General features: G+C 36.8%; 1 protein-coding gene across 1 annotated transcript in view; it reads left to right on the forward strand.

Annotated features, from left to right (window-relative positions):
* Nucleotides 1-10: 10 nt before the first annotated feature.
* Nucleotides 11-12,110, forward strand: part of LOC134746890 (uncharacterized) — a 37,958-nt gene continuing 25,858 nt past the window's right edge. The window contains exons 1-16 of the mRNA XM_063681462.1: nucleotides 11-135; nucleotides 204-285; nucleotides 510-597; nucleotides 1,118-1,220; nucleotides 1,965-2,046; nucleotides 2,648-2,744; nucleotides 3,556-3,766; nucleotides 4,345-4,426; nucleotides 4,551-4,641; nucleotides 5,013-5,118; nucleotides 5,232-5,328; nucleotides 6,207-6,303; nucleotides 6,779-7,020; nucleotides 7,285-7,420; nucleotides 7,915-8,228; nucleotides 8,872-9,306. Of these exons, the coding sequence (XP_063537532.1) occupies nucleotides 114-135; nucleotides 204-285; nucleotides 510-597; nucleotides 1,118-1,220; nucleotides 1,965-2,046; nucleotides 2,648-2,744; nucleotides 3,556-3,766; nucleotides 4,345-4,426; nucleotides 4,551-4,641; nucleotides 5,013-5,118; nucleotides 5,232-5,328; nucleotides 6,207-6,303; nucleotides 6,779-7,020; nucleotides 7,285-7,420; nucleotides 7,915-8,228; nucleotides 8,872-9,306 (2,285 nt within the window). The 5' untranslated portion in view covers nucleotides 11-113. The remainder of the gene's footprint in view (nucleotides 136-203; nucleotides 286-509; nucleotides 598-1,117; nucleotides 1,221-1,964; nucleotides 2,047-2,647; nucleotides 2,745-3,555; nucleotides 3,767-4,344; nucleotides 4,427-4,550; nucleotides 4,642-5,012; nucleotides 5,119-5,231; nucleotides 5,329-6,206; nucleotides 6,304-6,778; nucleotides 7,021-7,284; nucleotides 7,421-7,914; nucleotides 8,229-8,871; nucleotides 9,307-12,110) is intronic.

The following is a 12,110-nucleotide window of genomic DNA, read 5'->3' on the forward strand; positions in this document are numbered from 1 at the left end:
GCTTTTCTTGCTAAATATGAATTAAAAACATAACTTTATTACTTAACTTATCATGTCAGCGTAATTTATTGCAATTTGCTTGTACGTGGCAGTAGTAATTGATATAAACTACTATGGAGGAAAAGGCTTATCTATGTACGTAGCAAAGTGTCGTGATATGCTAATTGTATATTTTCTTGTATTAATTGTTATTTAACTTACAGGGACGACTGAACTTACCAAAAAAATGCTTGAACTTCGGTTTCAGAATGACTGGTTATTTAAAAAGAAAAAGCAGCCGTGGGCGTACGTATTTAAAAGTTTTATGATTGAGGGCATAACGGGAACAATTTACTTAAAAAACTTTTGTTTCTCATTAATGTACCAATTCTGATCTACTGATTATTTTATGAAAATTAGAATGTAAAGATACTTTGCACTAGCCACATTACTAAGAGGCAAGAAACCAAATAGAAAATCATTCAATATGATTAAAAACTATTATAATTTCATAACTGTATAATTTGCAGGGAATTTCGCACAATCTTATTGGAAAATGGATACCCAGAAACTATGACCCTGAATCATGTGCGGAAGAAGTGGTCTTACACGTATGATGTAAGTAGTTTTTACACTTAATCACGCATTCAAATTTCAGAGAAGTACCAATAAATAGAGAACCCGCTTATTTGGTCACTGGCAGTGAATGTATTAATAATATCAAAGATAGATATATCTCCGATATAGTTGGATACAGTCTAAGGAGAAACGTGCCTCAAAAATCAAGAAAATTTGATTCTCGTTCAGAGGGCGCTACTAGCTTTGGCCTACTGTCGTATAGATGGCGTTGACGGTTTTGTTTGTTATTTAACAGTTTTAACGCATATCAGTGAAAGAACATGGGTCAAAATCATAAAAATAATTAATGCAAATAAAAAAAATCATTTATCCATATTTAAATACATTTTATCGTATTTTTATAAATATTTATTTTTAGTTTTAAAGTGTGTTGACAGATGGCAGTGAATTTTCTGGGGTTACAAAATTTACTATGACAGTACCGCTCTAGTATAAGTTACTCTATGATAATATTATAGTCTCTGTAAAGTCTAATTACTAAAAAATTGCTTTGTTACAGTGCTACAAAATTGCTAAGAAAACAAAAAATAAGAGTTGGAAGTACTATAAGATGTTTGAAAAACATTATGGTAAAACCACTATTTTGGATAAATATGAATCATGTAAGTATAGCATAGATAGTCATTAATAAAACTACTAAGCAGCCACTGTAGAGCTTGTAACAATATTTGGTCTAAATACCTACAATTTCTTTTTCAAATATTTGTAACATCAAGTTTCGACTCTAGAACATGCTTTTTATCGTAATATGTATACTTATTATCAGAGCCCGGAATTTTCGCAGCAAAACAAAAGACTGTCGCAATCTTGCTAGAGTTAGAAACATTTTTTTTAGATATAGATAGTTGGGTAATGGAAGAAAAAAGAAGTCTACCAAATAAAAAAATAATGAATTAGAAAATTTACATGAGGTTTTTATAAAATTACATTGTATAGAAACAGATGCAATTTCTTCTTTGAAATCTACGTCAGTACACATAGCAGCACATGACGTTATATTTGGCTTGTGATATTGATAGTAGATCATCATTAATTTCTCAACCTTCTCTGGGAGTAAACAGTTTTGTTTATCACTAAAAAGCCATTTATGTATACTATTACATTATGTATACTAATTGTATCTGTTTCTATATAATTCTATACAAACATACCAATTTTTTTTTTTGAAATAGGTATTGTTTTTATTTGGTTGACTGTCTATTTCTTCTTACACAACTATCAATATCGATCAAAAAATGTTTCTAACTCTAGCAAGATTGCGACAGTCTTTTGTTTTGCCGCGAAAATTCCGGGCTCTGCTTATTATTCAGAAATTGGGTGTAATAACTAAAGTGACTTTTTTCTAGGGGATGATGAGTGGCGATTGAAGCTAGTAATATGTATATCAGAGGCAAAAGAGATGAAAGTGGATTACCAGCTCTATTGGAGGTAACTAACATCATGTTTTATTTTCAAAAGAAGTCATTTTAACATATGGGCTAAGTAACATATGACCAAAATTTAGTATTTTTCCCAAAAAACATTAAATAACTGTTGGATTAATTATACATTACAAATTTAAGTTTATTTTTCAATATTTTTTTTTGTAAATAAAGTTTTTTATTTGGGTAAGAATCATATTTCTCAATCTCTCATAAGGCCCAATGTGCATTACAATCTAATTAGAACCTATCAATTACCAAATAAAATACTTCAAAATCATTACATTCTCAAACAAACAAAATTTATTCCAATTTACTATATGACAAGGATCAAATTAAATATAGGATTTTTTTTAATAATGGGCCTTACAAGGACAGTCACTACATAGTATAAAACAAAGTCGCTTTCCGCTGTCTGTCTGTCTCTATGTATGCTTAGATCTTTAAAACTACGCAACAGATTTAGATGCGTTTTTTTAAAAAATAGATATAGAGTGATTCAAGAGGAAGGTTTATATGTATAATTTGTAAAGGTTTTGTGTAAATTAGTTGAACTACCCGTGCCAAGCCGGGGCGGGTCGCTAGTATATTCTTATAATTGTTATCAGGACTGTGGAGATGGCAATGAGAAGCCAGGATCTACCTGCTGACTGCTGCGTCCAAGACATGAAGGGGCTTTGGCAGCACATCATCACCACATTCAATGTATGTCTCAATAGGGGCCAATGGGGTTGTACCAATATGCTGCCTATTGTACATTGTACCCTCATATTCGTTTTTAGGGTTCCGTACCCAAAGGGTGAAAACGGGACCCTATTACTAAGACTCCATCTCCATCTGTCCATCTGTTTGTCAGCAGGCTGTATCTCATGAACCGTGATAGCTAGACAGTTGAAATTTTCACAAATGATGTATTTCTGTTGCCGCTATAACAACAAATACTAAAAGTACGGAACCCTCGGTGGGCGAGTCCGACTCGCACTTGGCCGGTTTTTATTTATTGTATCGTTTGGCCATTTATTTATTTGTTTAAATTAATTTTGTATTATTTAAGCAGATAAGTCTGCAAACAATACCACAATAAGTATAAGTCTAGCGAATACTACAATGCTTAGAAATAAATTTACTCTTACGGTAGATGTCGCTACTGTCGCTAGGTACCTCTCTAAGGTGCATAGAGAAGGCATAGAGTCAAACCAAGATAAGTCTGCAGAGATTTTGACAGCACACGCAGTGCAGGCGTTATTTTAAACGTCAAACTTCTATGGAATGATGACGTATAAACAACACTGGCACTGCATGTGCTGTCAAAATCTCTGTAGACTTTTCTTGGTCTAACTCTATGAAGGATATGGTGGAAGTTAAAGAATACATATGTATACTTAAAGGTAAAAGATACGCGTACAATTTTTGCATTGCGCGCCTTTGACGTAAATCGTTAGCCAGACTATAATCATACCTATAATGTGTTTTCGACTCAAAACTCTATTACAATCGATAAATCTATGATCTCTAGAGGAAATATCGCCAAAAACTGAAAAAAGACGTAAGCCTCGGCTGGCCGCTATACGACCCCATGCTGAGCTACTACCAGCGCTTCGACCCCGACTACCTGGTGCGGTTGGAGACCGAGACGCCCTTGGAGTTCTTCAGTCGGTGTCGCAAGTCCAGCAACAAATATGTCAAGAACAAGAGCGCTCACGAGAATGAGACTGATGAGTTTCAGTGTGAGTATTTGCGTTTATGGGGGCAACAGTAAATATGTGACGTTTTCAATCAAAAGGTACCATACCATAAGGTCGCTTACCATAAGGACGAAAATTGCTTGTATCTTTATAAGAAAAACCTGCCAGAGCGTCCTTATGACAAGCGACAATGTGGTACCTTTTTCTTTAAAACGACACATATATTATATTATGCTTGTTATCCATTGTAGTGTGGCTTAAAAATGAGCTTTTACTGAACTTATTCCTTGCTTTGATAAAAAGGTGTAATAATATAAGAAAAAATAATAGAATAATTAAGTGACCCTAAATGGCGTCATTTAGTATCCATACCAAATTTAAAACTCCAATGACAGTTATGGTAAGGATTTTTACTCTGACTCGCTAACTCACTATTCATCTATATTTATAATATTCTTTAGATTTTTTAACTGTTCGGGAGCCAGGCATTTATACATATCCGATATCTTAGAATTTTATACTGACACCATTATGATGTCACCGAGCACAAAAAGGGCGAAAGAAATCATTTGATTTTATAAAATCTTAATAGTGAAGTTAAATGTTTAATTAAATTGCAGGGTCGAAAGACATTACTGAGACGTTTATTCAAATACGATTACAAAACGACTGGCTGTTCAGAGAAAGGAAATGGGCTTGGAAGTGAGTCACATCATTCTTTCTTAAAGTTTATTTACTATGCAATATTGAACTTAATTATTAGCGTAATACTAATAAGATTCGTTCTGCGTTAAATTTAGTGTTATTATTTTTTGTTTTGCCGCAGTGACCTTCTGAACATAATGAAGCAAGAATATGGCTTTCCTGACACTTTGAACGGTAGAGAGATATGTCGGAAATGGGCGGCCACATTTGGGGTAAGCATATTCTTTTATAAAATTGGTTTTATTTGGATTAGTCTTGGTCCTTTGATTATTTTAGGCTTTGCTTTATCAATCACCAGCGACCCGCCCCGGCTTCGCACGGGTTACACAAAACCTTTACAAATTATACACTAAAACCTTCCTCAAGAATTACTTTATTGATAGGTGAAAACCGCATCAAAATCCGTTGCGTAGTTTTCTAAGATCTAAGCATACATAGGGACAGACAGACAGCGGAAAGCGACTTTGTTTTATACTATGTAGTGAAGTCAGGCACCGCGTACTGTCGTTTGCATCGACGCGTATAACTTTATCCCGCAGATGGATTTGATCGAACCTATTACAAATTGTATTTTAATGTTCAGGAATACCAGAAGGCAAAGGCTACTAACAACAAGAGTTGGATCTACTACACATTATTCGAGTTGTATTTGGGCGAGGAGCGGCTGAGCCTTAACCCCCTGGTGGGATGTAAGTATTTCGCCTTTTAGCGTACCAAATAAACAAACACATACTTTTACAGACTTTACTTAATCCATCTATGTATGCTCCCGTGATTTACGTAACTCTATTTTTGTTATCAGGGCAAGAAGAATGGGTCTTGAACCTCATTAGCACAAGAACAGAATTGGATTATTTATTTAGGTATACCAAATACCGGGATCAAAGTTCTGCATGGAGGTATCAACATTTTTTTAATCATTGGAATTATGACTACATACTTACCTACTTACTCCGTTTGCTCAGCAACCCTAAATGAGACTTGTCCTCCGACACAAGACAGCGCCACTTTTCTCGGTCCTGTGCGACCTCTCGCCAATTAGCTCCATGCATGAATTTATTTTTATTTTTGGATTCATAATTTATATCGTTGGAACACGGGAAATGATAAAAATACTTTTGTAAACCCTAACATTATTTTATAAAAAAATATTTAAAATGTTGAAAATTTTTGAGCGGTTGAAACGCTCATAATTTTTGGCGCGAATTAGACAGAGCGTGATGACGTCACACGTTGGGCGGCCCAACTGACGTTTGCTACTAATGACACTAATCCGTCGAACGCGTGACGTCATGTGGCGTTTCGAACGTTTCGCTCACTAGCTTTTCGCGGGCAAATTTTTGTACTTTTTATTTATAATTTTAAGTAATTAAATGGTAATTTAAAAACGGAAATGCATTTGTAACATGATATAACGGTAACAAACATCCGAATGAAACATATTTCGTTCAAATATAAACTTCATGCATGAGGCTAATTGGTGACTCGAAGTTCGCGCAGATCCGCCTCCACCCTGTCGCACCAGCGATACCTGGGGCGTCCGATAGGACGTCTTCCTGCTGGGCGGCCCAGGTATGCTCTTTTCACGTTTCGATCTTCATCCATTTTCTCAAGATGGCCCAACCAACGGAGTCTGTGAGCTTTAGTCTCTCCCATGATGTTAGGTTCAGCCACTAGGTCTTCAATCTCATACTTTCTAAGGACTGTCCAGCTTCCATACGGTTTTTCTAACTACATAAAATTGTTAATCATAATTAACACGAACCTTGATTTTTAGGCAAGTGGAGAAAAAACTCCGTACTATCGGTCTCCCTATAGACCACAGTTTGTTGGACTTGGAAGAGATGTGGACGCATCTTTTGAAAACATTTAAGGTAGGTAATATGTTCTCTGTTATGTTAGATTAAAATCATATTTCGATCGATTTAATCATATTTTGTTATGTAACCATGCTGGGTTAGCAAATCTTCTATCATTGCTTTGGGTAAAGCTATGGTTGCGGTTTCGAGTTCCTGGTACTACATAATCCACATATTTTTAGGACAGGATTAAAATATAAAACAAATTGGAATTCATTTTAAAATGGTACCTGTAACCACGTTGTTAAGGTTGAATATCCCACTCAACATGAACAATTTGGTCTAAGAAATGACTGCACAAAAATTGGTCGGCATTTTTCTTAATAGTCCGCTATCAATGATATATGCATCTCTTTTATTCACACGGGAATCACGGGATCTACATTTCATGTACGTTTATTGGGTATAAGAAAATAGTCGATCGCTACCATAGAACTAATACACACTTTCTCGCCGCAGTAAAATATCTAAACTCACACTTCGTTTCTAGTGGAAACGCAAGTTCGCCAACAAGGGTATCCTCAACGAGCAATGGGTATACTTTGACGCAATGTCTCAGTACGAATTGCTCAAGACTAAGCCCAAAATCAAGCAGCAGACAGATGACGACAATTATGACCACGTGGACCATGTGGATAATGTGGACGACGTGGACCATGTGGACCACGTGGACCATGTGGAGCATGATGATGATTTCGAGGACGATATCAAGCTGTTGGATTTGAAACAAAGGTTGGTGATACTATTTCGTACATTTTACGTATTGTTTTTTTGGTTCCTGGTGAATCCAATCCAACACTAACTGAGGATTAGGTATTACATTAAATCGGTATTACTATTGGATAAATCAATGCAGCTGACTTCACTGCGATTAGCCTTCGATATAATAAAACGTATGACCATCACCTTCTTCATCTACTTAACCAATATATAACATCTACAACATCAGATATAACATCTACTTATTGTAGTACAACAACAATTTCTGTTCTGCAGGTTGAATCCAAATATAGAAGTAACGGAGAAGCAATGCCGCTCTTGCTTCGGATCGGGCGCATGCATAGACCTTCACAGGACGGATGAGGAGGGCATAGACCTGGCCTCCAAGCTGCGGCTCATCGGAGGCATCGAGGTACCTCATATAATTATTATGTTATGAACCTAAGGCGCACGTTATCTTGCTCGCACACTTTTTCACAAGATGTAACAGCAGTTCATTTTTCATACAACACCGGCCCTGGCTTAACGCATTCACTAGCATGGGGCTTGGCCTAGGAGCAATCTTGTATAGCGGCGAACGCGTTACATATATACGTCGGTGGCAGTGAATGTGTTAAAGCGCACATCGTGCATTGAATATTTAGGTTACCACATCATCGGCGTTATTCCGTGCATTTTTTGAGAAATGTATTATACGATATACATCAACGGCCTCGCGTCGGTCGGCTTACTCGGATGCCATTTTGTTTCCCGGCCTTCGTAGTAAAGGCTCCCAGACACTTTACTAAATAAATCCATAATACAGTTAATACTATCATGGGGCATGCAGATCGGCGTACCCCTCTTTATGTATCCATTTATTTCAATAATTACATTGGCATTAGGTAACGACGTATTCGTTTACAGATGGACAAATCCGATAAACTTCCATGGCAAATATGTCTTCACTGTCTCACCGACCTAGAGCACGCATACAAATTCCGACGCAAATGCCAAGACGTTGACAAACACTTCCGCGCCACCAAATCTATCAAAATCGAAGTAGCCATAGATGACCGTGATAACAATGACTTAGATAAACATGACCAGAACACAGGAGACGTAGATACGCAATTTGATGGTTTCCAAAGCGACGCGGATATAAAACAGGAAAAGAAACTGGTTAAATCGGAGGCGAAGAAGATTATAGTTAGGAAGAAAAAGAAGATGCGCAAAATGAGGTACGTAAGTTAGTTAACAATTATTTTGGCTATGTTGTAGTTTCCTTTCGTGAGTTTGTCTTTACAGACAGTGAGGGAAAATGTGCATCCTTTGTGCTTATAGGTTATTGTTCTTGAGCCGTGATACTTTGAATATCAAAATGCGTATGTTTAGTTGCGTACCTAAACGTTTCATTCTCGGTAAAAATATTTCATTTAGATTTGAAAATTGTTCTTATTAATATCCAAGTGACAAATCTTTTTCTCTTGTGACTGAAAGCGTCGAAGTTTTCTTGTACCTACTTACTCATAAAATAAGTCTCATAGAGTTTACTGTGGACTAAGGTTCGGTTGCATAAACCACAATCGACGGACCGATTAGCGTAATTTAACTGCCCCGAAACTGCCCATCTAATACCAATACGATTGTTATAGCATTTATCTTCTTCTTCTTCAGTCGGTCCCTCAATGCTGAGGATCGTGACATCATGTCCTTCTGTTGAAGATCAGGTTCCTCCATAGGCTTCTATTCTTCGCCAAGCGCATGGCCTCGTGCAGTTTTAATTGCATAGGTGCAGCATTTATAGCGACCGTAATTATGATTATATACGGTTTAGTGCAACCGAATTTAAAATGTCATGATTTTATTTCTTACTTATTGAAGGTACGACTATTGGAAAGTCTGTGAAATCTGCGGGAAACATACAAGGAACCTGCGCAGCCATCTAGACATGCACTCTACCGGAAAATTCTACTCCTGCGATGTCTGCGACAAGAAGTTCAAGTTCAAAAGCGGACTCGTCATACACAAGGCCGTCCACGATCCCACACCGAAGAAAACTTGCGAAGTTTGCGGGAAAACTTTTCACATCCTCGCTCAGTATAGGAGACACTTTGTACATCACGCGAATCAAAGGAACCACGAATGTGGCACTTGTGGCAAAAGATTTAATACTTCAGAGATTTTGACGGTGCATAAAAGAACCCATACTGATGAAAGACCCTATACTTGTAATGAATGTTGGAAGACGTTCAGGACAGCCGGGTGCGTGAGTCGACATAAGCGTATTGTACATAGAAAAGCAGTAAAGAATCAATAGCATAGCTTTGTTTTTATTCTCTCTTTGATCGCTCGTGACCCCCAATTTTATCTTTATTGATATGTCAACATATTTATTCTGCGAATGCGTGCTAAGTGTTCCTTTATCGATAGTAGAGATGTTTTTGTCTATTTCAGAAGCGTGTTGCTCATAACAAAATCATGAGTTTAAAAAAAGTTGAACGAAAAGAAGGAAGTTGAATGAAATTTAGTTTAAACATAAAAGACAAGAAACATGAAATATAGTGTAAGTACCTGCCTATTAATGATTACTTAAAGCAGTCACGTATTTAACAGAAGATCAGTGGTAACTTATTTTGTTTTATTAGTATTAGGTATGGTTGGTCATTCTAATCCTTTGTCTTTGTCATAGATACTTCATAATACTCGATACCTAATAAAGTAACTATATGAATGTCATAGTACGTCGTTGTGAAAAGTTACATGCTGTGTAGTAAAAACAGCAACATTTAGCTGATCATCGGTGTACCGTATATCCCTGTAATAAGGTTGAAGAATTGTCAGTACCTAACGAGTATGGACATTTACAGCATACTGATGTGTATTCGATAAAAGTGGAATTAAAGTATTGCTGACAAAGCTATAAACAAAAAACCGGACAAGTGCGAGTCGGACTCGCCCACCGAGGGTTCCGTACGTTTTAGTATTTGTTGTTATAGCAGCAACAGAAATACATCATCTGTGAAAATTTCAACTGTTTAGCTATCACGGTCAGACGGACAGTGTTGGGTACTACGGAACCCTAAAAACTAGCTTCGTAGGCTTGACCTCTCCACCTTGATTCCTTCACACATAGTTCAAAACTTGTATAAAATATGTTGATACATTCAATAACCACAATAAGGGAAATACAGATAGCGGAAAGCTGTAATCTCTTTATTGGTTTAACAAACAACGCCTTTTATCAGATCTCTAAGGTAAACAGTTAATCGGATCTCATGTCCGCTTGACCGATAGTGTCCGAAAATACCTGTCTAATGGAATGCTGATCGGATATGTCGAGTGTTGATATTCCAGTTGCTTACTGGATGTTAATAAGTCAAATGCTCAGGCCCATCAGGGGGTAGCTATTAAATTTAAAGGCCGATTTTTTCCATCTCCATCGATCTTGCGTTATTCAAGTGATAGTGACGCAGATTTTAAACGATTTCCAATTTGGATAGCAAGAAAACTATTAGGTATATTCTTTCTTAGAGCAAGTGTGTGCAGACAACATATCTATCTACCGATGTTGAGATATAAAGGCAAGACATTTTTATCCTTCGATTTTTATTTATTTGTTTTATGATATAGGAGGCAAACGAGCAGACAAATCGCCTGATGGTAAGCGATTACAGCCGCCCATGGACACCTGCAAGACCAGAGAGGTTGTAAGTTCGTTGCCGGCCTTTGAGATGGGAATACGCTCTTTTCTTTTTCTTTTTTTTTAGATCGTGAAATGGAATTGTGATGCCCCGCATAACAGCCGTAGAAAAACCAGTTAGAATTTATTAAGCAATAGAATATTATATATTATAGCCGTGAGTGGATCGTATCACACTGGTTCTTTATTCGCTCGACTCTCCTCCAAGCAGGAATACTTCAAGGTATAATAAAGTAAAGAGCATGAGTGCAGCGGCGCCGGCGCTCCTAAAGTTCATCGTTCACGAGTATCTCTACGTTGTGCGCTCAGTAAGCTCAGTTCGCGACCGGCCGCGCGCGCACGCACACAGCTCACGCACTTTCAAATTCAAATTTAGAACCGGCGTTCGTTACAATACGTTCCGATTTCAAATTCGACTAACGGATAATGATTTTAACTATGGTAAGTTAAACTTATTATATTACTTCTCTTGTTTAGTAGTTGTTTTAAATGGTTGTCTAGCTATGTGATATCTTACTAATAAGTTTTATTCATGACCATGTCTCGTTGTGATAAAGGGTTCAGTGTCAAAGAAAAGTAATCTTCTGTAAGATAATTAGTTATTCAAAAGCTGCTTACATTACTGTTAAATCATTATTAGTTACATTACTCTACTAAGGTTTGTGAATTATTCTTATTATAATTAGGTATTATGTTAAACTTACGACTGTACTTTCGAGCATAGGATATCTAGATATATAGTTTGTCAAACCAAATTGGGAGTAAATAAGTACAAAAAGAACTATACTCATCCTTTTCTTTTGGGTGCTAGTACTAGTGTAAACAAAGATAGTATGATTCTCTCTATCTATGTTTGAAATGAAACAGTCCTTTGACAAACTATAATATACATACTGAAAACAAGTTATTGAATCGGTAAAAATATTTATTTTGTCAAGTAAGAATGACCTTAGGTAGGTAGTCCATGTTTTGTTCTTGGGCCACTTATGAAATATCGTTATCCACAATACAACCAATCTTAATTACAATCGAAATGAGCGGGAATATTTAAATAGATTCGTAACGTGCGCGGTTACCATCAAATGTTACCTACTTAGTTTAAGGTGGTTTAAGCATCTAAATGCTGCAAAGATTAGAAGCTTAGGGCAATAATGTTAACATAAAAAAATCGGCGTCAATCCATAAGTCCGCAGTATGCAGGACATAAACTTCCTCTCCCCAAGGAAGGGTAGCGCGTGCTACCCTCAAGTCCCTCAACCAACCGTTTTCCGTGCATAAGCAAGACGAGAGCCATCGTCTTCTGGTGCATGGTCGGAGATCTAAGTACCTACTTACCTAATCCCCGTGCACACATTTTAGGGATTGTACCTATAGATACGGTTTTACTTACCTGACACACACTTACGTGTGACATATGTTT

This window comes from Cydia strobilella, chromosome 13 (genome assembly GCF_947568885.1).
Source record: "Cydia strobilella chromosome 13, ilCydStro3.1, whole genome shotgun sequence".
In the NCBI taxonomy this organism is placed as follows: Eukaryota; Metazoa; Arthropoda; class Insecta; order Lepidoptera; family Tortricidae; genus Cydia; species Cydia strobilella.